Source organism: Tiliqua scincoides, chromosome 4 (genome assembly GCF_035046505.1).
Source record: "Tiliqua scincoides isolate rTilSci1 chromosome 4, rTilSci1.hap2, whole genome shotgun sequence".
Taxonomy (NCBI): Eukaryota; Metazoa; Chordata; class Lepidosauria; order Squamata; family Scincidae; genus Tiliqua; species Tiliqua scincoides.
Genome location: NC_089824.1, coordinates 127,012,740 through 127,039,123, shown reverse-complemented (window position 1 = coordinate 127,039,123; position 26,384 = coordinate 127,012,740). Strand labels below are relative to the sequence as shown.

The 26,384-nt window shown below is 41.6% G+C and overlaps 1 protein-coding gene across 1 annotated transcript; it reads right to left on the bottom strand.

Annotated features, from left to right (window-relative positions):
* Nucleotides 1–356: 356 nt before the first annotated feature.
* FNDC7 (fibronectin type III domain containing 7) lies at nt 357–26,079 on the bottom strand. Its single transcript, XM_066623924.1, has 13 exons — nt 26,017–26,079; nt 24,485–24,503; nt 20,686–20,943; nt 13,838–14,092; nt 13,211–13,471; nt 12,642–12,899; nt 11,938–12,192; nt 10,665–10,922; nt 9,729–9,983; nt 7,676–7,930; nt 2,827–3,087; nt 1,662–1,691; nt 357–418 (listed from the first exon to the last, which is right to left on the bottom strand). The coding sequence occupies exons 1-13, from the start codon at nt 26,077–26,079 to the stop codon at nt 357–359; spliced, it is 2,490 nt and encodes an 829-aa protein (XP_066480021.1).
* Between the last annotated feature and the right edge of the window lie 305 nt (nt 26,080–26,384).

Sequence of the window (26,384 nt, the reverse complement as noted above, 5' to 3'; positions counted from 1 at the left end):
TGGAGAATGGAATTTGGTATTCATGTTTGAACTACAAGACACCTTAGTAGAAAATTTTGGAAATGTGCATGTTCTCCTGAAGTGGTGCTGTAGAAGTAAATAGAAACATGCAAGCAAGATAAAATAACGGTATATAGAGGCTCTGATAAGGTTCTGTTTCATTTGCTGGGAATAGGTGCTGTGTGTTAACTGTAATGATGTCTCACTGCTTGGGCTGCTTCCACTGTTGCATAGAGGGAGGAGATGAGTGACTGCAGTGGTCCAGTGTCCACTGAATGAAAAGGCATCATAAAAGCATTCAATTTCAGTCCAAACAAAATTGAGTGAAATAATGCTTGAACATTCTTACTTGCTTCTCAGTCCATTTTTTCCTGTAGCATTTGGTGATGTTCAGCACTTCTCTTTCCTCTGTAAATGACTGCAAAGATATTTTTTTAAGAAAAAGTTAAACCAGCGGTTTAGGCAAACTTGGTGAACAAGAAAATCCACTCTGCCTCGTCTTCATCCTATGCAGATATGGATGAGAATTTCCTAGGCTCCGCAACTTGTGATTCTCCAATGTGTTCATTTGTGAATTGAGAAGTGCTAGGATGTTACAGTTTGAAAGCTGTGTACCACACCACTGCCTTACGTAGTTGTGTGTGAATTGGTTTTGTGAAGTAGTGGTGACTGACTTGAGGATCTAACAAAAGATGATGATACACCAGGTTATGGGCTAGATTAGTTATTTTCAATCTTTTTCATCTCATGGCACACTGACAAGGCACTAAAATTGTCAAGGCACACCACAGTTTTTTGGCAATTGTCAAGGCACACTGTGCTGCCAGTGGGGGGGGGGCTCACATCCCCCATTGGCCCTACTAATAAATGACCTTTCCCCCCAAATTCCTGTGGCACACCTGTGGACCACTCACGGCACATCAATGTGTTAAAGCACAGTGGTTGAAAATGGATGGGCTGGATAGAAGCCCTGGCAATTGCCCATATATTCTGGGCTTCAGATAAGCAATGAGATTTTTACTGGTGGTCACTGCTTTTGGTACATTTATCAAATGGCTTCTGTTCCATGCTCAGGATTAAGTAATATGTATGTCTGAGTTTGAAAGTAAATTTCCATCAGGCTAGAGCCAGCACTTTTGTTGTAGTTATTTGCAATTTTTCCCTTTTCCTGTCACAGCTTATAGTGCAATCCTTTGTATATTTACTCAGAAGTAAATCTTACTGAGTCCAATGGAACTTACTTCCAGGAAAGTGGGGATAGAACTGCAACCTTAATTCATTTCCTTCATTCATCTAGTAAGATTAAATCCTATACACTCTCCTGAGATTAAGCCCCATTGGACTCAGTATGATTTACTTCTGAGTAGACATGCTTAGGATTGCACCTTTTGACACTTTCAGATTTAGGGACCCACCATAGAACTTCTAGGTGTCAACCCTGTATAGTTCTGAAAAAAATATTCTGGATCTTAAGTGCTAACATTACTGTCAGCCTGGGATCTTTCAATCTTTACCAAACACATCACCATAAAATTGTGAGATTGATTTCTTGATAAAATTGGGATTTGTTGATAGGAAATTTGGAACATTTTTTAAAATTATCTTTATAGGCAAAGTAAATACAGATTATCAGAAGAGGTGTTCAGAATGCATTCACTTACCCATTCCTACTGAACTTCCAGAGCAAGTCACTAGAAAATGAAACATCAATATAAAAAGATAAGAGTACTGAAATTTTTGAATAGTAGTTAGCAGAGCAGTGCTTTCCAGAGAGAATTTCACAAAAACACATAATTAAAAGGAATGGTTATGGACACTTTGTACATTGAAATTAAGTGTGTAGCTGAATACAAACCTGAAAAAGCAAAACAAAAAACAAAAAAAAAACCCAAATTAGTACAGTATTTAGAAGCAAGGCTGGGTGATCAGCTCAGTATTTGGATCACTTAATAAGGGTGCAATCAGATACACACTTTCCTAAGAGTAAGCCTCATTGAACATTATGAGGCTTCAGAGCAGACATGCATAGGATTGCATGACAAGTGATCCTAGCCTAAATGTGTAGAATTGCAATAATTGCAGGTTTACCAATATCAGTGTTGTACTGCTTGTGTCTGTGATGAAGATATGATGGCACGTTTGCACCTTGTGGAGAGTTGTCATGCCTTGTTTCGATCCTTTCTCATTACCACGAATGACTGACAGTGGTGAGGAGACTCCAAAGCATGAGGGTCTGTAGAGCAGTTGGCATGCAGACACTTTTTTCTAGCAGCTTCCTTGTGACAGTTCTAATTTGTTCAATGGCCCATTCTATAGAGCAGTGATGCCCAACCTTTCATAGCTTGTGAACCACTGAGGCAAAAATTGAAATTATCATAGACCATGTATAACCCACCCCATACCACTGCACACAAAGAATACAATTAAATTTGGTAGTCCTTAGGGGAGCATTCTGCAAGATTCTAGAAGTGCTTGCTGCCAGCAATCCATGCTCCATCCTCTCTGGTGGTCTATGGGGAAGTGACTCCCAAGTGAGTGCTCCCCTATGGACTACCAGCTGCACAGCTGCAGCTGACACTTCAGTGGTGGCTGTGACTGCCTGCAGTCCGTTCTCTGCCCTCTCTGGTGGTTCGAGGGGGAGCACTGGCATAGAGCCACAACTGGACTAGAATGTCATCTTTAGCATCTTTTTAATGAAAGAAACATGGCATGTTTCTAAAATACTGTGTCATGGTTTTTCCAGTTTGATTCTTCACATTTCTTCCCCAACCCTTTCCCTTATGTAACTTTGTCACTGCCATCAAAACACCTACAAACTGTCTTTACCTGAATAGATTTTCTTAGGACAAAATGTATGTTTTGATCCTTTCTCAGTTATAGGTGACACCACAACGGTATAGACATCTCCACAAGGTATCTCTGTGACATCACAGAAACTCAGTGCTGCATTAGGTGTACAGGTAAAATTTCCTTTTGAGCCGTACAGAGCTGTAGAGTAGTTTATTGACCTTTCAGACGCCCGCCAGTATATCCGTATACCATTGTTGCCCAGTCGATATAGCTTAACTCCAGAAGGGCAGCAGGCACCTAGGAGAGAAGAAACAAGATAACTTTGTAAATATTTATTTATTTATATACCACCTTACTTTGGTCATCAGATTTCTCCTCAGACTTTAATTCAAGGCGGTTTACATAGGCAAGCTGTTCTAAACCCCCCAGGTTGGGATTTTTACAATTGAATAGTCCTAGTCTTTCATAAAACTTGTTCCAGCTGGATTCCTTCCCGGTCTGGCCTCTCTCTGGCCCTTCGCCTCCCATGCTCCACTTGACGGCAACTCCTCTCTGCCACCTAGGGTCAGCTCATCAGTATATCAGTGTGTCATCAGTTCTCGGGTACTTTCAAGATGGAAGAGAGCTTCCAGATTCCTTAGTCAACTTTTATCAAGTGACATTATAAACTAAGATTCTCCTTTGAGAGAGTCAGTCTGGGACAGGGGTGGGCAAACATTTTGGCAGGAGGGCCACATCATCTCTGACACTGTCAGGGGGTGGGGAAAGAATTCACATTTCAAATTTGAATAAATTTACATAAATTTGTACATTAGCGATGGAACTTTTACGAATGAATGAATTTTACTGAGCTTATTTATAATTCAAATGAGAACTAAACTTCAGGCATGTAGAACCACATGAGAACTATGAACTGTTTGTCACACACCTCTTGCGCAGTGAATACAGACCAAGCCAGACACACCTGGAAACGTAAGTCATTTAGAGGCAATGGGGGTGGGGCAAGGTTAAAAATAATGCCCAGGGAAAAGCAAAAAACACATGGAGACTATAAAAGACCTGGCTCTAACCCAGCCTGCAGCTCATGTCAAGCAGTCACAACCAGCAGGCAGGAGCCAATGCATGCTCCAACAGTCAATGGGCCAGAGGCTCATTTGAGACTGGGGGCTCCCTGCGGGCCTTATTGGGAGTCCCTGAAGGTCGCAAATGGCCTGTGGGCTGGGGTTTGCCCACCCGATTTAGGAAACAGTAACAGTCCTGCTTAGTCCATAGCCAGCAGCATCATCATCATTCTTTATTTACGGTCACAGACCCAACATTCATAAAACATTTAAAACATCCACAAAAATGTTTTAAACAAAACTTTTATAAAAAAGAAGCAAGAATCTTCTTTCATGTTCTTTGTGCTGAAAAAAGAAACTTGGCCACTGATTCGGTTATAGATTTATCAGCTAAAATATATTTTAAATACCACGTAAGAGTCCTACCTCGGAGATTACACATTATAGGGTTAATATATCTTGTACGCTCGTCCCTGTAAAAATTACATTCAAAAAGAACATGTTCCAAGGTCTCTTTCCATATTATTACAGAGACATCATCTATTTTCATATGGCACATTATTATAGCGTCCTTCCAAGACTGCCGATGGAAGACAATTAAAACTAGCTCATGAAAAAATTTGCCGATATTTTGGGATAGTTAAATTGTCCAGATATCTAGCACTTTGATTAAATTCAAAGTTCAAACCAAAATGCAGTGGTGAGCAAGTCTTGCGGACGCTTGACATGGCATGCTGAAAATCAATATCTTTAATCCGTTTTTCCATAATGGACTTAAGTGTGTTAAACTCATAACCATAGATAGAATCCCCAAATAGGCCCAGTAAATGCTATTTGACAGAGAAAGTTTTAAACCAGGAGCTGGTGTAAACATTCTGTAACGCATATAAATATCCTGCCGAAGCATCAGCATGTAACACTTTTATCCAATACCTAAATGCATATAGCCAGGTAATGCATTCTAATGATGAAACACCTGCCTCAAGTCGTAATCCTGCCACTGGGACACATCTTGGTAGACCAAGAATAGATCTTAAAAATGTAGTAAGAACACTTTCAATACTTAAATGAAATCCCAGAATCCAAACTGGGCACCCATATAAAAGTTGAGAGAGAACCTTGGCCTTAAAGACTTGGATTGCAGCGGGTATAAATTGAGCTCCTTTAGTAAAAAAAGAAACGGGTGATTGCCGTGGTAGAATTCTGAGCTGCCCGTATAGCAGACTTCTTATGGGCAACCCAGGAGAGATTATGTTGAAATGAAATTCCCAAATAGCTAAAGTGTTTAATTTGGTCAAAACATTGGCCATTAATTATCCACTTTTTAAAAACGCCATGCCGGTGAAAGACCAAAATTTTTGTTTTACTTATGGTCAGCAGGTTGTTCTTACAATAAGTCATGAATGTGCGCATTAAGCACTTAAGGCCTATTTCAGATAATGATGACAAAGCAGCAGCATTTGCATACAATAATAATGGGCATTTAGTATCTCCCAACTTAGGTGTATGGAAATCTGATGCAAGGCAACACTCATTCAGATAGTTTAGATAAAGATTGAATAACGTGGGGGCTAGTATGCATCCTTGACAGACTCCTCTGGTGGCAGAAATTGATTTTGTCAGATTCCCTTCTATCCCACATCTTACTCTAAGTGTGGTGCCCTGGTAGAGATGCATAATGAGATAGAGGAGTCTCTTGTCTATACATGTTTGAGACAACTTTAATCATAAATTGTCTCTTGGGATATAATCGAAAGCAGATTTTAGATCTATAAATGATCTGTTGTTGATCTACTCTTTCTAAAACCTGCCTGTTAATTTCCCAGGATGTTTTCATCTTCATGACACTAGTCTTTGATTTAAATAGCTGGCATACAATTTACCCATGACTGAGAGTAAGCTGATTGGCCTGTAATTTGATGGATCTTCCCTATCCCCTTTCTTGAAGATGGATATTACTATGGCCTCAGACCAGGCAATGGGGAATTTTCCAGAGCAATTAATATGTGTAAACAAGTTTGCCAGCAGAGGGGCCCACCAGCTTATATTTGCTTTTAACATTTCTGAAAGAATATTATCTAGCCCGGGAGCCTTTCCTGGTTTAATATGATTGATCAGAAATTCTATTTCACTTTGCGTAACTGGGTCCCAGGGGAGAGTGTCATTTAGATCTATAACAACAAGGTTATTCACTGGACCCTCTTTTAGGTCCCTGAACATGCTGGAGAAATACTGTTCCCACATGTCTGTTGATATGTTGCAACAAAGCAAATTTGTTGGGGCAGCCAAAGCATCTGTAACTAAAGCCCAAAAAAGTTTTGAGTTCTTATTCAATGAAAACTCTCAGTATATTCCGTTTCTTATGAACATCTTGTCTCTTTTTAAAAGCTATCATCTGTTTATACTTCTTTTTAACTTTATAATATTCTTGTGGTAATAGGTTCAAATTTCACTTTCTGTAATGATTATATATCTCTTTCAACTGTTTTTTGAGTGCATGGCAGTTCCCATGAAACAATATTGGGCCAGTTATTCATGGTTTAATCCTGTATCAGATTGCTTTGAAGTTAAAGCTATATTCAGAGCATCAATTAAAGAAGCATAGTTCTTTAAAATAGAGGAAGCAGTTGTTGCTCCTATAATTGAATTTTTCAGAGCTTCTCCCACAGAAGAGCCAAAAAATCTTTCACCTTAATGTTGTTTTTCTCAGTCCAATATATCCTTTTATGTTTAGAAATTAAAAATTTATCTTGAAATTGAGATTTGATATTTATGTGGACAGCATGCATCAAAGAAAGGGTAACAGTAAGAGGGAGATGATCACTATCAAGCCTAAATCCCACAGAAAATTCAGATATTCATCTAAATAAGCAGTGAGAAATCAGTACAAAATCTACCACACTGCTTCCATGTCCGGATAAAAAGGTAAATTCTGCTTGCTTACCATAATAAGAATTTCCATTTAAAATTATAGGGCCAGGACGACTCACCATTTGGGTCAGACAAATGTCTCCATAATTCACCTCAGGGTCGTTGGAAATCCTATCATAAGTGGGCATAAAAATCTCATTTTCAACTGTCCCCCACAAAGCAGAAGAGCACCTTATTATTTGGGCCTAGTCTAGCATTAAAGTCACCCATTACAAGTAAATGGGCCTTAGGGAACCTAGATTCTAATCCTATTATATAATTTTCTAAATCATCCCAGGCTTGCTTTATAGAATTTTGAGTTGAAAAGGGGGGGGGGATATATACATTAATCAACCAAAAATGATTTAATTCCAAAATCTATGTGACTCATGGCCAGCATCCGTTCTAGGTTATTGCTCTGTAGAGCCCTACAAACAGCTGCTGATGTGCTCTTAGGTTACTGTACAACCCTACAATCACTTTGCCTCCAGACCTGCAAAGTGAACTGTAGGTAGGATGCTAGATATAGCAGTGGAATAACTCAGTATTCCACAGTACCCACTGTGTGGAATAACAGAACCCCTAAAAATCTGGAGTCAATGTCCAGGACAAGAGAGCTATCCATTGGAGACCTGGCCTGTTTGGTTCAACCAGTGGTTTTAGAGCCATCTCTCTGATGGGCTGCCAAAACTTCCAGCTCAAGAGTCAAAAGTTCTTATACTTGCTTGATAAATATCCAAGAATACCAGATTTAAAAACAGAAGGCAGCTGTACCAGTTATGTCTGAAGTACATTTATTTAGAAGTATGGGGAACACAATGAGTAAAACTAAGCTTTTAACATGTCAAAATTTTGTAAAAGTATAGTGCAATTCTTTAAAAAAAAAAAAAAAGCCGCATATACCACCTACTTACTAGAAGAAAATCCTCTGAAGATGCAATTTGATATTAAACCTGTCTCACTGATTGCTTTGACAGACACAGTGTAGTTGGTTCCACATGTAATGCATCCCAGGAGGCAATAGTTGTGGAGTGTATGGCACCTGGCTTGTCCTTTGTGCGATTCCAAAATTGTTATGTATGTCTTTGCACCATTCCCCGTGGACCAGCTGATGTTTGTTACAGACTGTGTTATTTGAGTTACTGTAAGATCAGCTGGACAGCAAGGAGCTTAAAAGAAAGATGGAAAAGATTAGCTGATGGAAAAGATTAGATTATTGCTCTTGCAGTATAGTGAACTATATTCTTTCAAGCTCAAGTTTTAGCACTCTTTGGTGAAATTGTAAAAAAATTTTTTCCTCACACCAGCATAGATATTTCAAGCAACCATTTCCAAATACTTTGGATTTATTCTACCCTGTATCACTGATCATTTCAGTTGTTTACAGCTATCGCCACCACGCCACACACACACAAACACAACACGCATTCTCTTATACAGTGCTTTGCAACTTGCTGTCTTAAGAGTCATGGAATTGTCTACCTACAAACAGGGACAGGATTGGCCTTGGTGGTAGCCATAGATTGAATTATTGAGACTAAAGTTTTTGAAGTTCAATTTTTATATAGAATAAAATGAGTTTGTATGAATGAGTGTTCTTAAGGCCTGACTTGACTCATTTGGTAACATTATATAGCTTTAGCTTTTATTGACACCTCGTGGCAGAATGAATTCTCACAAAGGAACAGGGGTAGCTGCATGTGTGTTCTTCTGTGGTGAAAGCTGCATGAGAGATAAAGGAGCCATGCAGATTCCCACATCACAGCACCTCCATGCTGAACAGAGCTGCACCTGTTACATTTATATCTGTCATGCGCTTTGGAAAGGTAAGGGAGTCTTGGGAGTACAAACATGGGACATACAGCACCATCCCACAGAGGCACAGCTGGCTTCCCACCAGTCACTGCTGCTGCTTGCTGTACCTCTCACTTGCAGTTCACCTAGTGCTGGGAGTGGGAAACTTCGCTGGGGAGCTATGAGGGTTGTCCATCCTCTACTGTGTCCATCCTTTGTAGAGAGTTGAACTAGAATGCAGTTCCTGTTTGTTCTCCTCCATGTGCCCCAGCTCTCTTTCAGGTTTTTGTCCATGCAACTCCAGTTGCAAGCGTAGAGTTGAAGTTCTTGGTGGGTTCTTGGTTCTTTGTGCCTGGAGTTCCAAGGCAGGACATCTCTATAAGGGTTCTTCTTTGAAAAAAGTGATGACTTTCAGTTGCATTTTGGTAAAAATAAAATGTTGGGCAAGCCAACCTTAGAGCTCTTGCATAATGTCAACATTATATAGTATTTAAGTGGGTACTTGTTCCTCTTAGTTCAGTCTTCTTTTTTTGCATCTTCTTAGAGAAGTCAACTGATCAGTTATAAATTGAACAACTAAAACCTTTTTTTATTAAAGCATATAGCCCTGATTTTTCTTTAATGTCCTATCTCCTTTTCCCCACAGCTTTAAAAATAACAAGCTCTATGTGAAGATTTAGTTGAATGCACAGTGGAGGTCTGAAATTGTGCCAGCTTGAGCTTACCCTTTCTCACCCTCGTGCGTCCCCCCTGCTATCTGTGGGTAACATACTATATTTTCATAGACTCGTGTACATAGAACTTGATATATGTAAGCTTAAGGACATATATGAAACTGTCCTCTACTGTGTCAGATCATTGGTCCATCTAGCTAGCTGCTAACGGTGGTGGCTTTCCAGGGCTTCAGACAAGGTCTTTTTCCCAGCCCTACCTAGAGATACCAGTTTTTAATGCATGCAATCTGTACATTGTGGATTTACAAGCATCAAGCTATATTGTATAGATATCCTACGCAAATATGACACCTAGTATACAGAAAGTGGATTAGATGATATGGATAACCTTATTTAGTCATGATTAAGGGAGTTCCAGACTGGCCCTAGGAAAGTTTCCATCTCTCAGCCTCCATTCCAGGACTGATTGATCAAAGCTGAGAAATAACTTGGAACTTACCTGTCTCTAAAGGAATACTGTAACTAGGCAAGCTGTGTCCTGCTTCTGTGCTTGCTACAGCACTGATAGAGAACAATGACCCACATGGCAGATTCTGGATGGTGCATGAATTTCCAGAGCTTGTGCAATGCCACATTCCTGCTGCTCCTTTGGCTGTGACTGTATATGTTGCTCCATCATTATTGGCAAGCCAATGCACGCTAATTACAGAAAGAGTATCCTTGGAGATGCTTATTATTTCTGGACTACATGGAGCTGAAAGATTTTAGATGGAGAAAATTTGAACTGCATTCTTATTTATAGCTTTTATGCTATGTCAAAATAGCTGCAGATAAATACAAATGATCTTCAATCTTGTAAGAACATACAAAGAAAATAGCTTGCATCTACTGTGACATCAGTCTAAGCTCTTGCCTGAACTTCCCCTGCATCGAATACCTTACTTTTAAGATTGGCATGCTCTCTTCTTTTATCTTATCTTAATGTCTTATCTCCCCCACATGAAAACTGTAATGGTTTAGTAACAGATACATACAGTGTAACATCCAGATCTTTTGCAGAATGGAGGCTTCATCATCAGATGAAACCTCTGTCCCTGGAAGGAGCATTCTGCTAATGGAAGGGGGATATGTGGAATACTCCTTCCATTTGTGGAAAGAGCTTCCAACAATGGAATCCTAACTGCAGAATATTATATTTATAAGACATATATATGTACACATATATATCTAATGAGGCTGCTGATAATATAAAGCAAAATAGAAAGACACAAAAGAAAGACACAAAAAAGCAAAGGAGTTACCCTCTCATAAGATGTTGTGTTAGTGCAGAATGTGACAAATTACCAGAATTATAAAATAGCAGTAAGTGGCCATCTCAGCATGCACAACAGTTCCTTTGCTCTTGTATTCAGATAAATATAAACTAGAGTAGTACCTGTCACCACATGTTTAGATGCACATGATGTATTGCTGCCCCTAATTTCACTGAATGAATAGACAGTGACATTGTACTGGGTGTTGCATTGCAGTGCAGACAGGGTACAAACTGTAGCAGTGTCATTGCATAGCAACTCATTGGTCCAGTCAACGGCCTTCGTTTCATACATTTCAGCACCACGGACAGGAGACCAGACAATCTGAACAGTGTCACTGGACACAAACACTGCGTTAAAGTCACTGGGACAGCAGGGTGCTAAAGGAAAAAAAAGGTGTTTATTTTTAGTATAATATTAGAGGATTCTGTCAAAGTTTGTCAAGCCTCTCACCTTGACAGTGAGGTGTCAAGGTCTCACACCAGAGACCAGTGGGCTGGGCAATTTAGTGTTTGTGTTACCATGGTAACTTCCTGGAAGAAAGAGCAAATGGTCAGAGGGTAGTGTTGGAGCTATCAGGTCTGCAGGCATAAGGTACGGGGGTGCCTCAGTTTCTGGAAGGCATCTGTTGTTGGATACCAAAAACTGTGGATAATGAAATCTGTTGTTTTGGCACCTTTAAACCCTCTGTGCGGTCTCTACAGGCATCTGAATGGGCCTGGAACAAAAAAAGTGGCTTCCCCCGGCCTCAGAATGTCTTACAATGGCCTTTGGCTGGAATGATGTCATCCTGCTGTTTGGTGTCTACATTTTCCCGGCCTGGAGAACAGCTAGCAGGGATCTGAGCCAATCTGTTGGTTCATTCCTAAATCAAAGAGTCCTGGATTTCAGCAAGAAGAGCCATACAAATAAAGCAACCAAGGACTTTGAAATGCTCTTTGGTAGAAAGAGCTGAGGAGGAGGGGAAGCTTAAATACCTACAATTAGAAAATGCACAACAGGCAAGGAATAGAATAGGGCAGGGATTCCCAAACTCCTCCAAGGGAGATGGGAACCCTGTTGTTGCAGGGGCTGGTGTGTGTATGTGCTCCAATGGCGCTGCAGCAATCATGACTGGAGTTCAGTTCAGCAGCAAGGAGGCTTGCAGAGGGGACTATGACCCTCCAGGATGCTTTGTGCCCCCCCCATATGTTTAAATGCCCATGAGTCTCTGTGGTGCCACAATCGCTGTGGCACCATTAGGAAATCCATTACTGGGCCACTAACATTAAGGTTCCCCTGGTGGGTCATGACCCACCAGTTTGGGAACCACTGGAACAGCGAATAGGAAAAGGGAATAGAACACATAAAATATACTGATTTTATGAAAACATGTCTCAATAAATTGGTACTTACCAGTTGTATAGTTAAATATGTCACCTAAAGGGCTCTGCCCTGCCTTGTTATAAGCAAAAACACTAATGAAATAGGTGAATCCGCAGTCCGATTGGAAATGACACTGGGTGTGTGATGTATTGCAGTGAACCTCTAAACCATCATCGCTTTTCACAAAGGCTACATAGTAGTCACCTAGGTCAACATCTGACCATGATAATGTCAAATTTCCTGGCTCATCTTCTTCAATTACTATACTTTCCGGAGCACAAGGGACTGCAAAATGAAATTTTCAACGAAATGTGATCACGTTTATCATACTGTTACATTCAAAAGCAACTTTTTAAAACTCAAACCTATGAGACATTTCAGGTATGACAGAATTTCTTCCACAGGTTTGTCAAATCATTTTTAAAGCCATTAACAGCCCACACCTGACTTTCCACCACCAATGCAACAAAGTTTTTTTTCTAAACCTAATTGAGTGACTGTAAGTTCTAGAGATAGTGAAAAACTTCTACTCATTCTCTCCACAGCATTAATAGTCTGATAAATGTCTAACTTGCCCCCTTTATTTGTCTCTTTCCTGAACAAAAACATTTTTTAAACTAAAGATTAATTTTCCCAGCCAGTTATTGTCAGTTGAAAATATGACAAGTTTGTTTCCTCATACCACATTTGTATCAATGCAGCAAAAACAATAGACAGATTACTAGTATACACACCAGTTTTGAAGGTCACAGCCTCTGTAGGTGTACTTGAACCAGCCTCATTGCTTGCTACAATGGACAGGGAATACTCAGCTCCACAGTCAAGTGATGTTGTAGTACAGGAAGTGGAAGTAGTACTACAGTTCCATTTGGAAGTGCCACTGTAGGCTGCCATGACATAACTGGAAGCTCCTTCTGATGGTTTACAAGAAACTGTAGCTCTCAAAGCTCCACTGTCAAAAACCACTTGCACATCTACTGGTTCATGAGGCCCTAAAACAAGCAGAAATAAATACAGGTACGTGAATACCAGTTTTTAGTTCAAAAGTATATCTGTATCGTACTTTAGATATTGGACTTGATTTATTATACGATTGTGATTTTAAGAATGTGAAATTCACTTTTTCATTTAAATGGGTTCACTTAATATTGAACACAAAACAATAATTGAAATACATCTGATCGTTAAGTCTAGAGATAAATAAAAGCCTTCATTTAATCATTGCCCCAATTACTGAGATCTGAAGATTCTTAGTCAAAAGGCATTAGCATGTAAATTTTGCTTTCCAAAGGTTGCTTCTCACTTGTTCTTTGGTTGTGTGTGAAATCATCCCCAGGTATTCCATTGGCATCCCAAGCATAGGCCTTGATGGTATAGAGAGTTCCTGGATCTAAACTAGAAAATGTCAAGGAGGTGTTGGTAGTGTTTTCTTTCAGCATGCTGCCCAAACCATCTGATCTCATGATGGACACAAAGAATCCAACAGCCATATATACAGCTTTCCAGCTCGCCACAATATTGTCGTAACTTGGGGAACTTGCTGTCAGAATTGGTGCAGCCAGTACTGCAAATAAGCAAATATATATTAGGCTTCATAGCGTTGAGTGCGTGTGCAGGTGTGAGCAATATTTTAGTCTAGATCAGCAGCATCAGGGCAGCTTCCCGGTTGCCATTTTATGCTTGCATATACTGTATGTGCCCAAGCACCCAATAGACACACACACCCATCTGTTAGGAAGGGTATGCAGATCTATAAATGACCAAAGTGAAATAAGTCAAGAAATAGTCAAGTTAAGCTATTGGGGCAGTCATCCTTCGATAAGCAGATTTGAAGCCAGATGGAGGAAGAATTTTGAAACCCTTCCGTTGCCAATGTAAGTTTCCACTAGGACGAATAACGCTACAGTTTCTAAATGAGATTAAAAGGTACCCGTCTTCGCCTTTTTTGAAGGTGAAAGCTGACTCCTTCCTCCAGCATTTATAGATCGGATGGTGATTTTATACAGCGTTGCAGGCTTCAGTCCTGTCACAGTGCCTGGTGAATGTGTGACGATTGTTTCAATGAATGACTCTCCATCCTGGGCTGTCAGCAGGTAACTGGATGCCCCTGCAACAGCTGCCCATTCCACTGTGATACTGCTGCTCAGTTTTGAATATGCTTGTTCGATAAGTGGGATCTCAGGAGCTTAAAAAAAAAAAGTCAGGAGGGAGTCATGGTCATTTCAAAATCAACAGATTTTGTTTAGATTCAAAGATGTAACTGCATTGCTGAGCATGGCTGATTACTCACAAGCATGAGCAAAACTGGCTTTCCTTTCCAGTCTTTTGTTGGCAGCACATTTTCCTTGAGCGAACTAATGCTTGAAACATGATAGAAAGCTAGGGCTTGGTTACAGAAGCTACAAATGGTGCATTAATCTCTTTTATTCCAGTGAAGACATGAGGAGCACTTAAGACTTCAAAGAAACATTGCTAGGATGTGTACTCATGTTAAGGGATCCTACACTATATCAATCATCTTATCTAAGGCTTTGGGGTCCTCCTTGAAGTGATATAGCTCGACAATTAATGGTTTTGAGCCACTGACCAGAGCAATAAGCTACTAGCACCGTATGCCCTTCTTCTCTGGGGTCAGACAGTGCATTAGCAAGTATGAACAAGAGGTACAGAAGGACCAAATCTCTCACATTTGTGTACCATCCTAATGGATGTGTTAGCCCTGATTCAGAACTGACAAGGGTGGCACAGCCTTGCTTCACACTCAAGTAAAAGGAAAAAGGATTTTGCTGGCAACTGGAATAGGGTTGTCTTATGTGGTTTCTAGTCCACTGGATTCTGTGCCATGCAACAGTTTTGCACAGTGCTCCATTACATATAGTAGATAATGCTCACAGATATCTGTCAAATCATGGTGCTGGCATCAGTCTGAAGAGGATTTTGCTTGATGTATCATACTGGAGCATGATGCAGTGCATGCTACATCACAGATGCATACTGTAAGGAGCATATGTGTTGCATCATGCTCCAACACGATCTCATGACCTGGGTGTTGCATGGCAGGAAGAACCCAGAGTACAGGCACGTTCTACTTAACAACGAGCCACATAACAACAGACCGCATATATAACGATGGTCAAAGCACCAGGATGAGCCAGGATGGTGTAGTGGTTTGGGAGGTGGACTTAGACCTGGATGATCCAGGTTCAAATCTCCCCTCCGCCACAAAGCTTCCTGGGTGACCTTGGGCCAGTCACTTTCTCTCAGCCTCACCTACCTCACAGGGTTGTTGTGAGGACAAGAAGGAGGGGAGGAGCAGCTGTGTAAACCACTCTGAGCTCTTTGGAGGAAGGGCGGTATAAAAATTGTGAATAAATAAATAAATTAAATTAAATAAAGCACACCAAAGAGGTTCTTAATGAGGTAATCAGGTGTCCCATAGCCTGCAGCAGAGTGACTGTTTACAAAACAAAGGCACTAGATTGGGTGGAATGTTTGCTTAACAACCTAGCCACATAACAACGGGGATATGTTCTCCAATCCCCATTGTTAAGTGGCACACACCTGCAGTTTAAAACAGATAACATACGTCAGTAGTTGTCACACTGTGTTCTGGGGAACCTTGCTGTTTCTTGGAAGTTTATCAGAGATTCCTTAATGAGAAATCACAAATGCTATAAAAATTTAAGCTGTAAAACAGCTTGCCCACTAGGCTCAATCTTCCCTGCAATGGATAGCCACAGAGAAATGTTAGTTGTGCTCCAGGGCACAATCTCAATCCCCCAGAACAATGGAAAGGTCCAACAGTTTGCCAGCGCCCCAAGTCTGTACCAGTGCTATGTCCCAGAATCCCCTCCAACTTACACTGAAATTCTGTGGGAGATGTTCAGATAAGCTGATGTGAAGGGGGTCCCTTGAAGGGAGAAAGAAGGGAGAAACCACTGGCATACATGCTTCAGCGCTTGAGGTCTTTTGCATTTTTTTAAACACTACCTAATACTTCACATTCTGTGAACTGTATTCCCTAACTGGGTGCTGTGAGGAATCCAAGCTTCCTGTAAACTCAGAGAGCCCCACCCAGAGAGGAGGCTGTCCACTGCATCACTGAATAATTCATTGCTGTGGCATGTCTTCTTACTGTCAGTCTCTGTTGGAGGCAGGTGATTCTGTCTTGTTTTTTCTATATCACAACAGTGACTCTGGCAATAACAGGCAGGTGGTGACCTCCTCTCCGGGGGGGGGGGCGGGGGGACCTTTATACACTGTAAAAATAAACCTTTCCAGGTGTTAGGGTGAAAAAAGTGAAGGGTCCTATTTTAATTTGGAGGAAAGGGATGAGAAGCTTGAGAAACACTGGGGTGGAGCAGTAAAACAACAGCAACAGGGAGAACTCACAAAATGAATGGATGTGATCTCTAAAGCATGCTCTGCTAAGCTTAGACCATATCTTGAAAGTTGCTATTATATTGATTCATATGCCAGACTAAGGGCCCAATCCTATCCAACTTTCCAGTGCTGGTACAACAGCAATGCAGCCCTGGGGAAAAGGAACAAATGTTCCCTTACCTAGAGGAGGCCTCAGTGACTGTTCCCCTATTGCAGGATGCAGTGCGTGCCTCATTGGCAAGGCTGCACCAGCACTGGAAAATTGGATAGGATATGGCCCTTAGCCTAGAGAGATCTAGGCACAAACCCCCATGCAGCCAGCCGTGAACCCCTTTGGGTGGCCTCTGCTAGTTATCAGCTTTCTGCCTCACAAACTTCAGAAGGTTGTTAGGATAAAAAGGGGGAAGAAGCTCTGTGTGCACCACACCGAGCTCCTTGGAGGAAAAGTGGGATGGAACCACAAACAGACACAGAAAAGTCAAAAGGAAAGGCATCCAAAGTCTAAGCTTACACCTTGAACGACAGCCAGCAATGTCTTACATAAAATAGCATTTCAGTGGCTTTGGCAGAGTTACAGACACTGTACTTCCACAAGGTCAGTAAGCTCTTGAACAATATTCCCATTGTATGAAGCCAAGACACTCTTTCTTTCAGTGCTAATCAGATGTCCCCATGTTCAACCATCCATAATTATGGTAATCACTATTTAATAAAGGAGTGTAGCTAGCAATCATGCCAGCAAGAGGGAAGCAAGAGGGATAGGAACAGATCTCATCTTTAACTAAAGTGTGGCCCACTGCACTGCTGAAAATGGCATCTGTATTCAAATTAAATGCATGTATGTATTATTAATTATTAAGACTATTTATATATGGCTTTTCAACAAAAAGTAATTCACAAAGTGATTTACATAACTAATTAATAAATATGTATATGTAAATAAATACCCCATATTCACAGACTTGGTTTCTGCCATTTCAATCATCTGCATTCACAAATCCCCCATTGTGCTCATGACTCACTTTTCTTGTTTACTCTCCTATTGCTGGGTTGCACATTCAACTGGCAAATATTTCTTATGGCAACCTATTCTCTGCATTCATGGTGGCTATTTTGAAGCCTTTCTGAAGCTATCCTGCAGCCAGTGAAGTACTAGCAGCCCCCAGAATGCCTTGCAGCAGCTGAGTTAGCATTTCAGAATGCTTTGGAGCCGCAGCCATTAACAGTTTGCTGCTACATTCTCACTAAGAGATAGGGGGAATTCTTAGGGGGAACAAAGTAGAGGTCTCACTGTCTGCTTCCTACACAATAGTAAGTATAGGGTTTGCTGCTATCTGCAGTTTCGGGTATCCACAGCAGCGGTTAAATATCCCCTGTGGATATGGGAGGGGGCTACTGTATAACCTATTTAACCGCGAATTATTTATCCATGTTTTTGTCTCAATGCGTCTCGGGTGGGAGGAAAAATTAAGTGTCACTCACATCACACACTGTACCTTAAAACATTGTCAGAAACCTCAACAACCTCCATCTGCAGGCAGCTCAGAGAGTGAAAAAATGGATGCGTCTCACACAGGCGCAGATGTAGCCCCTGGAGCTTGTAAGAGGTTTCCTCAAGTCACGCCTGCTGCGGGCGGGCACAGCAAACACAATAAAACCTTCCCCCCATTGTCGCACGCAGTCACACCATAAAGAGCCTTTTCTACGGCTCTTTGACTGTGAGCTCCTGGCGCAGGTGCTGTAAACACCACAGAAGCCCCTACCATCTGAGGCTCCACAAACCTCGCACACAAGCACAGAAGTTCCCACAGTCTCCATAAAAGAGCCGTAGAAAAGGCTCTTTGATTGCGAGCACCTGGCGCAGGCACTGTAAACACCACAGAAGCCCCGTAAAGAGCTGTAGAAAAGGTTCATTAATATTGCACCCACCTTGTGCGCTGCACACAGCATAAGGTATAGTGTAGTACCCCCAATCCACAAAGTTCCCATCAAGCAGTTCCAAAGTAAGTTCCCCCAAAAGTTTTTAAAGTTACACAAGCACGAAAATGAAGCATCAACACACAGTATTTCCTTGTTGAAGCCCCCATCCCCCCCAAATGTTTTTTAAAAGTGACAGTACACAAGCACCATAAGGAGCATTTTTAGTTGGTTTAGACTGCAGCGCTATTTGCGAATGTCTTAGTTAATTTGCGTATCCAAATGGTAGAATCTAATGTCATTTCTGTAACTTATGAATGTACTTACACAAATTGTGTAAATTTACTGCGCAATTTGCATAAAATTACAAAAAAAATGTCATTTCCAGTTCCGGTTTAGATCTACGCGAATTTTTTTAATCGCGGAGGTCTCAAGAACGGAACCCTCATGAGTCTCAACCTGTCACGGGTAGATCCCCAGTCCTGACATGTAATTTACTGGCTGCATAGTGGCAGGCCTGAAGCCTTGGCCAGAGCAAGCCAGCACAGCACCCTGGGAACTTGGAGCTGATGCAATATCGGGTGCATGCATCAGGTAACCACATGTGAGTGTGTGTATGTATGTGGCAGCACCTGCACAGTCAGCATGACTGTGCAGTATTTCCTGCACCCTGATTGGATGTAAGAAGTATAAGTTCCAGCAGGGGCAAGCAAGTGGTGTGGGAGAAGCAGAGCATTGTGAGCCGGAGGCTACGTTAGTTGGATCAGTGAATCGTGTACCATTTGTATTATCTGGACTGTAAATATCTGTACATAGTAAAGGAGGAGTGTGGTGGAGAACTTCTGCCTTTGAGTCTTCTTTGTCGCCGGAGGTGAGGGCAGTCCGACCTTGAGGCACAGAAACGATAACTGCCGTGCAGCTTTCTGCATGCCAAGCTGCTGGCGGAGCTGCAGCAGCAGAGCGGAGCTGTCTCGGAGCGGCCTGAGCACAATGCAGCTCGCAACACAACCTGTACATAATACTTACTTACAGCCCAATCCTACCTAAATCCTTGTGCAGCAATGCAGCAGTGCTGGCATGGCTTCTGCTGCATCCAGCTCAATCACTGGTGCAAGTCTATGTTGTTCTGTGAGGGTGGCTCAGGCCTGGGAAGAGGCTGGGGATTCTGGGTGTGCCACTGCGACTGATCTCATCCCCCTCCTGGGCCTGACCAGCCCTGCCCCTGTCATTGCTATATTCCATCCGCCACCCTTCCAACCCTTCCCTCCAACCCTCTGTGCTGGCTCACCTCCAGCAGGCTAGTTGCGTTTGAAATGGCCATAAAGGAGATTACACCGGCAGAACATGCAGTATTTTTACAGTATTGTTATTTATACTATAGTACTGCTTTGTTCTATTTATTGTTTTATGACTTCATGCACTTATTAAACATGGTGAGACTTATGGTAAGTGCATGACCTAGAATTGGGTCTCCAGATCAGGGCTGGAATAATGGAAGAAATGATTGAGAAGGATCAAATTGAGGAAGTGAGTAGAGCTGCTTGATTTTCTTACAACTTCACAAACCTGTGTTCAAGAAACGTGAATTGGATTATCAGTGAGAATGCGGATATGGAAGGAAGGAAGAGAAGGAAGGAAGGCTTTGCTGGGTAGAGTGCTTTTCAGCATGTACAGTGTGTTTCCATTCTTTAAATAGCAAGGAGAAGTAGGAAATCAGAGTGGTGGTATGAAGCTCTGAAGAGAGGGCTTGCAAAAAACAGGTGGGGAAACTTCTGCCCTTGAGCATTATGGGGAGAGGGACTGGAACTATCATTCCTCTGAAATTCTAGCTGGATACCTGTATAAATATATAGTTACGAAAATAAAAAAGTATAAAGTTGTAAGACTGCTGTCAGCCTTCAGATCCACAGTGGATCTTAGTGGAGGGACCACAGCTCAATGGTAGGGCACATGGTTAGCCTACTTAGAAGGTCCCAGGCTCAGAAGATTCCAGGCTTAGAAGGTCCCAGCTTCAGTCCCTGGCATCTCCAGGTAGGACTGAGGGATGCTCACTTGAATTGCTGGAGAGCTGCTTCTGGTAGACCATATTAGACTGACTCAAAAGAAATTAGTTTCCTTAATAACCCATGCTTTCTAGGTCAACACAAACACACCCACACACCACCTTCTCAGCTTGATTAATGCATCTGATGGAATGTCACAGCACTTTGGACATGATTATTGTTAGGCTTGTATCTCACTGACTTTGATGTGGTTGTAACCTGATCTTATGCTAGTAAGTTCCACAGAGTTAGGTGGACCTTATTTCTAAGTAGGTGTGCATAGGGATTGCATCCTTTAGCAGCTGTCTTTTTTCTTTCAAATGTTTGACATACATAAAACAATAAGATTTCTGTTTGTGTTCATTGAGAGTACTAGTGTCCCTGTTCATTAAAAAAAAAAACATAGATCAACTCATATTAAACCACCCCTACTTACCTGTTAATTGCATTGTTTGTGCTTCAGCCAGCATCATTCCATTCTTGTCAATCGCATCCACTTTTATAGTATAGACTGTGTTGGGGGCCAGTGAGGCTAGAGTTCCTACAACAGTAACATCACTGAAATGGGTTGACAGAGAGTGCCCCAGGGTGTTTACAGGGGTTGCCACAACCCTATAAGAAAAGGTTCCTGGAAATTTGGGCCATCGGAGATAAACACTTCTTGATGTCACATCATAAATGGACACAGAGAAACCTGCAAAAAAAAAAGACACACTTGTATCCAGTCTCTTCACTTGTTACATAACAGCCACTAGGTATGAGCTGGGTATAGCAACATCATCCACTGGTTTATTTGTCTTTTCCTTTCTGCAGGGAACCCTGAGGTCTATAGTTCTTTTTCTCTATGTACTGTACAACATTTGTAGCACCTTACCCAATTACAATTCCCAGGATTCCTTGAGGAAGCCAAGACAGTTATGCTTATATAAAACATTTGCTCTGCAGATATACTGCTAGTGCACTAGCTTCCTATTGTTGGCTTTATATGTGTTCTGTTGTTGTATGCATTATATCATGATTTGTTGTTGTTGCTTTCTGTAACTGACAACGGAAACTACATACTTGTAATCTTCAACCTTACAACTGCCCTCTCTCTAACTTACAGCACAATCCTATGCATGTCTACTCAGATGTAAGTTCAATTATGTTCAGTGGGGCTTACTCGCAGGAAAGTGTATATAGCACTGGTTCCCAAACTGTGGGTCTTGGAACACTGGTGGGTTGCAACCTGATTTTTGATGTGTTGCCAGAAGGTGATGGAAAGATCAGGTAACTAATTGGCTCAACCCTGAAACTATTGAAAAATCAGATACTGTAGCTGCTAATTATCCTGGAAAGAGCTCAGCTCCTACAGTTTGCAAGAAGGCTGCTAACTACCCTACAAGGAGCTGAGTTCCTGCAGTTAGCAAGCATGTGTAAACACAGAGAGATCCCCAAACTTTGAGGGTTTTTTCTGGCTTTTAATTTTTAATTTTTTAAGTACTTATAAATAAATTCTTTCTAGATCTTTTTTTAAAACCCAGATGGATCCAGATAGAGTGTTGTTTTAGAAAGTGAACCCTGGTGCTAAAAAGTTTGGGAACCACTGGTATATAGGACTGCAGCCTTAGTTCCACAAAAGAGGAATAACAACTTCACATGAGTTTAGAAGTGTTAATGTGTTCAGCATTAAAGATGTAAGTGAACTATAGGACGGTGGGCCCACATTATCAATGGGGTCCCTTTCCTGGGACGCCTGTGGATAAGGAAAATTGTGGGTTATTCAAAACAGCAGGTTTTTAATTTTCTGATACACTCATAATGGCTACCCTAAGTGAAGCAACTAACAGCCTAATCCTGAGCTGCCTGCAGTGCCCAGGCTCAGCGGCTCTGAGGAGGGCTCCGGCCGAATCCTGTGCCTCCTGCACTACTGCGGGAGGAACCATGGGAGAAGGGGACATTTGTCCCCTTCCCCCGAGTAAGGATCAGTGCTAACCCAACTGAAAGATCAGTGCTAAAGTAAAGGTGGTCGTGTAGGGCGCGCAGCCCTGCACGAGCACCCTGAATCCTGCAGAGCACAGCTCTGTGGATCCACCTCACTCCCTCCCCCAAAACGCCTCCCCCCTCCCCAAAACGCCTCCCCCCACGCCGCCGGCCATGCTCTCGCCTCCCGTTCTGCAGCCTGGCAGCCGAGCCAGCCGTGGAACCCAGGCAACTGCCACGCACTAGCCCAGCTCCAGCCGGCACTGGGCTAGCTCTGGCAGGAGCCTGGTGGTGAGCCCTGCAAACGTGCCTTATGGCACATTTGCGACTGTGGTACGCGGCACAGAGCCGTGCCACGGACCACAGGATTGGGCTCTAACACAATACAGGTTGACACAATACAGTACAGGTTGAGTGTCATTATTCGCAAGGGTTCCATTACAAGAACTCACAGTGGATGGCAAAAAACGCACTATAGCAAATCAATTTAAAAGACAAAGTCTCTTTTATCTGGTGATTTAAAAACAGCCTTGCTGACCTTTGTAATGCACACAGAGTCAATCAGTCTCTATCCAGGAGCTTAGGCTTTACTAAGAGGCAGCAATCTCTCCCTTCACTAGGAGCCCCAGCAAGGGGGAAAGAAGGTAATAATCACTGCCACTTAGCCTTCTTTCAAGTGCTGGGGGGGGGGGGGAAGGAGGAGTGAAGCCTGCAGAGAGAATGATTGACAGATTGTTAGCCGAATTGTCAGCCAGCTGTCCTATCTGGCATTATTAAAAGACTGTTTTCCTTTAATTTAAAGGGCCCTCTCATAAACTTTGAGATAGAAAAATCTGTGGATAATTGGGTTATACATGTAATCACTTGTATGACCGTTTCTCTGCAACAGTAAAAAGCAGTTTTTTGAACTGTGATTTTAAAGAGGTGCCTTTTTTCCCCTTCTTCAGGGATCAGCACACTCCTTCTCATTTGCAGGGGCCATTCACATTGAGTCAAATCCGTGTATAAAAAATCAGTGTATAACAAGGCTGGACCTGTGTTCATTTATTTTGTCGGTTTGTTTAAACATGCAGACATAGTATGGCCTTCCACCCTCTGATCGGGTCCGGAGTGTCTTCTGAGGCCTGTGACCGCCGCTAGGGGCTTCAGAATGGACATTTGGGGGGGGGGGGAGCCCTCCCTGGGTCTCAGAATGCCTTATAAGGCATTAAAAAGTTATTTCCTGTTTTATTGTAAAACCAGAAGTAGCAGGGGTTTGTGTGTGTGTGTGTGTGTGTGTGTGTGTGTGTGTGTGTGTGTGTGTGTGTTTTTGCTTAAATGGCCATTTTTGAAGCCCCCAGAGGCTGCAGGTTGTTGCACATGGCCTCTGCAGGCCGCAGAAGGGCCTCCAGACCTGAGCAGAGAACAGCCCCCTGGTAGAGTTTGGGAGAGCTGTTTGGAGAGCTCCCTTGGGAGAGCTGTTTGGCATCTGTGGGTGATGAAATTTGTGGATGCTGAACCCGCGGATAACATGGCTCTTTCATATAGTGAATTATAGTAATCCAGTGATTGTAGAGATTGTGAATGAGCTGGAAACTAAGATGTCCCTGGCTGAAATCTCAGCTCAGCCAGAATTCACTGGATGGCTCACTGGTGATAGGGGTGAAAGATGAGCAGATTAGGACCGGAAGGGAGGGTTTGGGATTGGCAGCAGAGCATGTGCTGCATCCTATCCCCCTCTCTGGCCTCAATCCACTGTCATGGGGCATTGTGGACTTGTGCCAGTGATTGAGCTTGCAAAAGGTCTGCATTGCCCCATTGTGGCTGCCGGGACTTGCCTCAGAGCAAGAGGACAAATGCCCCCTTAAGGAGACCTCCCATCTGCAAAATCCCCCTGCAGGATAAAGCACAAGTCATTGGTGTGGGGGAATTTGTGCTGGATTGGCTGTGAGATATAATGTTAGGAGCTGGCTTTTATATGCAACCATTTTAATCTGGCTTAACAGGACACATGTTAGGCCAGGGTCTGATCCTGGCCATACCCAGTTCTTTGTGTAAATCTTCTACCATTGTATGTGAAAAACTATATACACATGAAGAATTGTGCAGTAACAAGTGAGTTTGTAGAATCAATAAATGTGGCTTGCACAAATACTGTTAAAAGCAGCATATAGGAATTTGTTTTCAGAGTAATGAAGTTCCAAAAGCTCTATCAAACATGGGCTTTCATTTTCTCCTGCTGTTCGTTTTTTTTTTTAAAGAACTGCAAAATGAAAATACCTTTCTGATTTTACCTGTGCTCATTGAAATAACCTGTAAAAGAAGGTTTAGAAAATTAGCCACACAGGAAGAAATAGTCAATTTTTAAATTTTCTAATACACACCATAATGACTGACTTAAATGAAGTAACTAACACAATAATAATGTATACTTTTGACAGTTTGTTTAAATTAACATAGGTAGGGAATTTAGGGCCCAATCCTATTGGGCCCAGCGCCAGTGCCTGCAGGCACTACTGGCCTGATTTTTCTCTTGGTGCAGAAGGAAAATGTTCACTTGCTGAAAAACTGGGACACACACCAATCCTAAATACTGCAGAATATTTGGGCATACAGCCCAGTACTTTCACTAGAAGTCGTGTCCACATCATCTCTCCCAATCTGGTGAAACAAATCCATGTATGCAAGCATCTTTTCTTACATGTTGCTGATGTGGATGCACATATCGATATATACATATTGCTCTCTGCATCATGACTATTCCTATCCAAACCCTACCACCTAACTTGTCATTTGATGTGAATAGGGGCCTCAGGGGCACTAGTTGTCATAAGTCACTATTTGCCTACAACTACAGCTGGAATAGAGCCAAAAAGTTTTAAACCCCTGTATTAAAAGATTGTTAACCTGATATATACGCAAGTTAAACTTCAGTGTTTGGACTCAAGTACAGTCAGATTAACCAAAGTAAAATACTTGATCAAATTCGTCTAAGGGCAATCCTATGTGCAACTACTAAAAAGTAAGCCCCATTGAGTTCAGTGAGATTTACTACATTCTACAAAGAGGTCTTAGCAGAAAACATATGTGATAGGAAATTGAACTAAAATTAGCATGCCTGTTCTACAAACAATTGTATTTTACATCACAGAGCCAGGCTCATCTCACACTTCAACTGCTTGCTAAGTAACATTCACACAGCAATAAGAAATTTCAGAAGTAGAAACAAATTGTTTGTAAGACATACCACAGGCTAAATCGACTCCCAACTATTATAAGTGCTGTATACCTTTTACAATTTTTTGTAGATTGAACTGCCTTTCTTATAACATTATTATAATTATTATAAAAGCATTTTCCCCTGGAGTTGTCCTACAAGAGTATTCAAATAATGCAGAGAAAATAAGTCAATACTGAGCTGCAGAGGTTACTTTTGGGTATGATGTCACACCCAACATGCTTTAGACTGTGCACAGCTCTTCATTAAGGGACTTTCTTTAGAGGAGATAAAGCAACTTCAAGTGTTTGAGATTAAATATTAATCTTCCACTGTCTAGAATGTTCAAGATCAATGTCCTCTCTTCACCTCTTTTTATACTACATTTTATATATTTATCCAATATTTAAAATTAGATAAATATACTCCCACTATACTTCGTATATACTTCCAGTATATATTTGAAAGTTCCAGATACTTTCAAATAATACTGTTGTTTTTTTTTAATGAAATAAGAATTAACATCAAGTTTTTAGGCAGAAATTACGCAAAGAAGATAGCAGCATGTAATTTTTGGCAATGATTGCAGAACAAACTGCTTTGACTTACCATGCTAAAGCTGATAAGAATTAAGCCAGAAAATATGAAATGTTTACATGGTCTAGCAATCATTCTTCAAGGTAGATTCTTAGTTCCTCATTCACTGATGGATATAATGCAATCACCATACAAAAATTAACAGAATTTAGGTTTCTATAAAAGTTTATCAGCTAAGTCTTTGGAGGCAGTGAGAGCATGGAAGTCTGAAGCTCCTCCTCCAGTGTCAAATAGCCTAGGAAGGCTGGAGTGTAGCTTGATTCCAGTTTGGCAGACTCATTCATTTAATTAAACAGAAGCTTATAATATCTAGTTAAACATTAAATGTTACACTCCCATCCTTTTCCATCACACACTGATTATTGACTGATGCCCAATCT

Bases quoted from the DNA above. Each gene is read 5' to 3' on its own strand.
- FNDC7 (XM_066623924.1), bottom strand. From the start codon at position 26,079: ATGATTGCTAGACCATGTAAACATTTCATATTTTCTGGCTTAATTCTT. The intron at 3,088-7,675 runs GTAAGTAGGTGG...CTTCTCTCCTAG, and splicing joins CTTCAGAGGATTTTCTTCTA to GTGCCTGCTGCCCTTCTGGA. The intron at 419-1,661 runs GTAAGTGAATGC...ATATCTTTGCAG, and splicing joins TGGAAGTTCAGTAGGAATGG to TCATTTACAGAGGAAAGAGA.